This window comes from Capsicum annuum, chromosome 3, assembly GCF_002878395.1.
Source record: "Capsicum annuum cultivar UCD-10X-F1 chromosome 3, UCD10Xv1.1, whole genome shotgun sequence".
In the NCBI taxonomy this organism is placed as follows: Eukaryota; Viridiplantae; Streptophyta; class Magnoliopsida; order Solanales; family Solanaceae; genus Capsicum; species Capsicum annuum.
The window spans coordinates 24,170,970-24,172,784 of NC_061113.1; the positions used below are offsets into that span (position 1 = coordinate 24,170,970).

The window sequence follows — 1,815 nt, forward strand, 5'->3', positions numbered from 1 at the left end:
AAGTATCGTTTAAATAAAATTAGCATAATATATATATGTGGGAAAATTACCTTGTATTAGTAATTTGTAATACTAATGAATGCTGAAATGTTGTGAATAACAACACTCAACAGGCAGGACCAGCAGGAATTTTCAGTCATACAGAAGTCTTTTCCTGCATTTTCAATACTCTGAAACAAGTTTTCAAATGTAAGTTTCTGTTATATTAATTTCTTATGGTATAATTCATTCTTGAAAACTTGATATATAAAATGATATTAACATTTAAATCTTTTGTCTTATTACAGATGTTGTGCCTTATTCAGCTCATATTCCATCCTATGCTGACACTTGGGGATGGGTCATGGTATTATTTCTTCTCAACCCAAATAATAATTGCTTCAGAAATTTCAAACCAAAGAATGATTTCATTCATCATATATAATTTGTACAAGATGGAAAGCCAGCATAACTTGTAAAATTGATCGATGTAATTCGAGTTCATGAATTTGAACTGTGGAAGCAGCCTGTTATGAACCAATTGTCCTACATTAAAAAAAATAGAATGAAGAATAAAACTGTGAACATAAACCCTTGTGGCCCGACTCTTCCCCGGACCCGTGCATAATTGAAGCTTTGTGCATAGAGATATTCTTTTATTCAATTTGTACAAGACTAATTAAGTTATCTATAATTTGCTATAGGCATCAGATAGTCCATTTGTTACAAGTGTGGATGAATTAGACCAAAGAATCAAGCAGAGGATCAAGGGGGAAAATAGATATCTTGATGGGAAAACATTCACTTCTGCCTCTACATTGAGCAAAGCTGTTCGAAAATCGTAAGGAACATTTCCATTTTATTTAATTATTGATTTAATTGTTACAGATTCACAATTTGTTTACCTAAAGTCAACTGAAATAAGATTTATGTTTCAGTATAACAGTATAAATAATTTTTTCATTATCATGTCAACTTAACTTACAATATCATATGTGCAACTTATTGTAACACGTTAATTTGATCTAAAAATATGTTATACTACCAGTCCGTATACTTCATATATAGTTCCTTTTTGCGATTTTTTCGATGATTTTAACTAGATGAATATTTGAACAATGGCAGATTGGACAATGAGACTCATGTTTATACAGAAGGGAATGCAAGATTTATTTATGGACATGGAAGACACAATCAAGCATGAGATGATGGAACAAAAATTGAAAGCATTAACAACAACCCAAAAAGATGAAAACTTTACTGTTTTTTTTCCTTTTGTTTTGATTTTCTTTATGGTTTTAATTAAATCAAAAGTTATCTAGGATCTTATGTTTCTTATATGTTCGTTGTTTTTTTGTTGGAAGTGGAGAGGGTGCTATTTTACTCTAAAGTCTAAAGGAAAGAGGACTTGTGGCTTATGAATCTTTTTTGTTGTTTCTGAATTGGAATATTATGGTTAAATATGGAATACTATCTTTAAATTTTGAGTCCACTAATTAAATACAATCTTTGGATGCTCCCCCAAAGTTTTTATCACACTCATATAAAGTTTGTTATTCTTTTTTGTTACATATTAATAAATATTTTAATTTCTTTCATAAGCTACATGATTTAAATCTGTCAAGAAAAAAGTACATTTCATTGTCCTTTTGAGAGAAGAAATCCCTAATTAATTCACGCGCAAGTTAAAGAAAAATCCAATTTTGTGATTAATGATGTTAGCCTTACATAGTTGTATAGTGACTATGTTTATGTGAATAACATCCATTAGTTTAGATGATGGTCATGCTCCATAAACTGATAATTTTGTCTTACAGGACCAAACAGATGGTGTAT

At 29.9% G+C, this 1,815-nt stretch overlaps 1 protein-coding gene across 1 annotated transcript in view; it reads left to right on the forward strand.

Annotated features, from left to right (window-relative positions):
• Window positions 1-1,471, forward strand: part of LOC107864110 (thermospermine synthase ACAULIS5) — a 6,939-nt gene extending 5,468 nt beyond the window's left edge. The window contains exons 7-10 of the mRNA XM_016710382.2: window positions 114-189; window positions 288-346; window positions 684-820; window positions 1,105-1,471. Coding sequence (XP_016565868.1) covers window positions 114-189; window positions 288-346; window positions 684-820; window positions 1,105-1,183 — 351 coding nt within the window. The 3' untranslated portion in view covers window positions 1,184-1,471. The remainder of the gene's footprint in view (window positions 1-113; window positions 190-287; window positions 347-683; window positions 821-1,104) is intronic.
• Window positions 1,472-1,815: the final 344 nt, after the last annotated feature.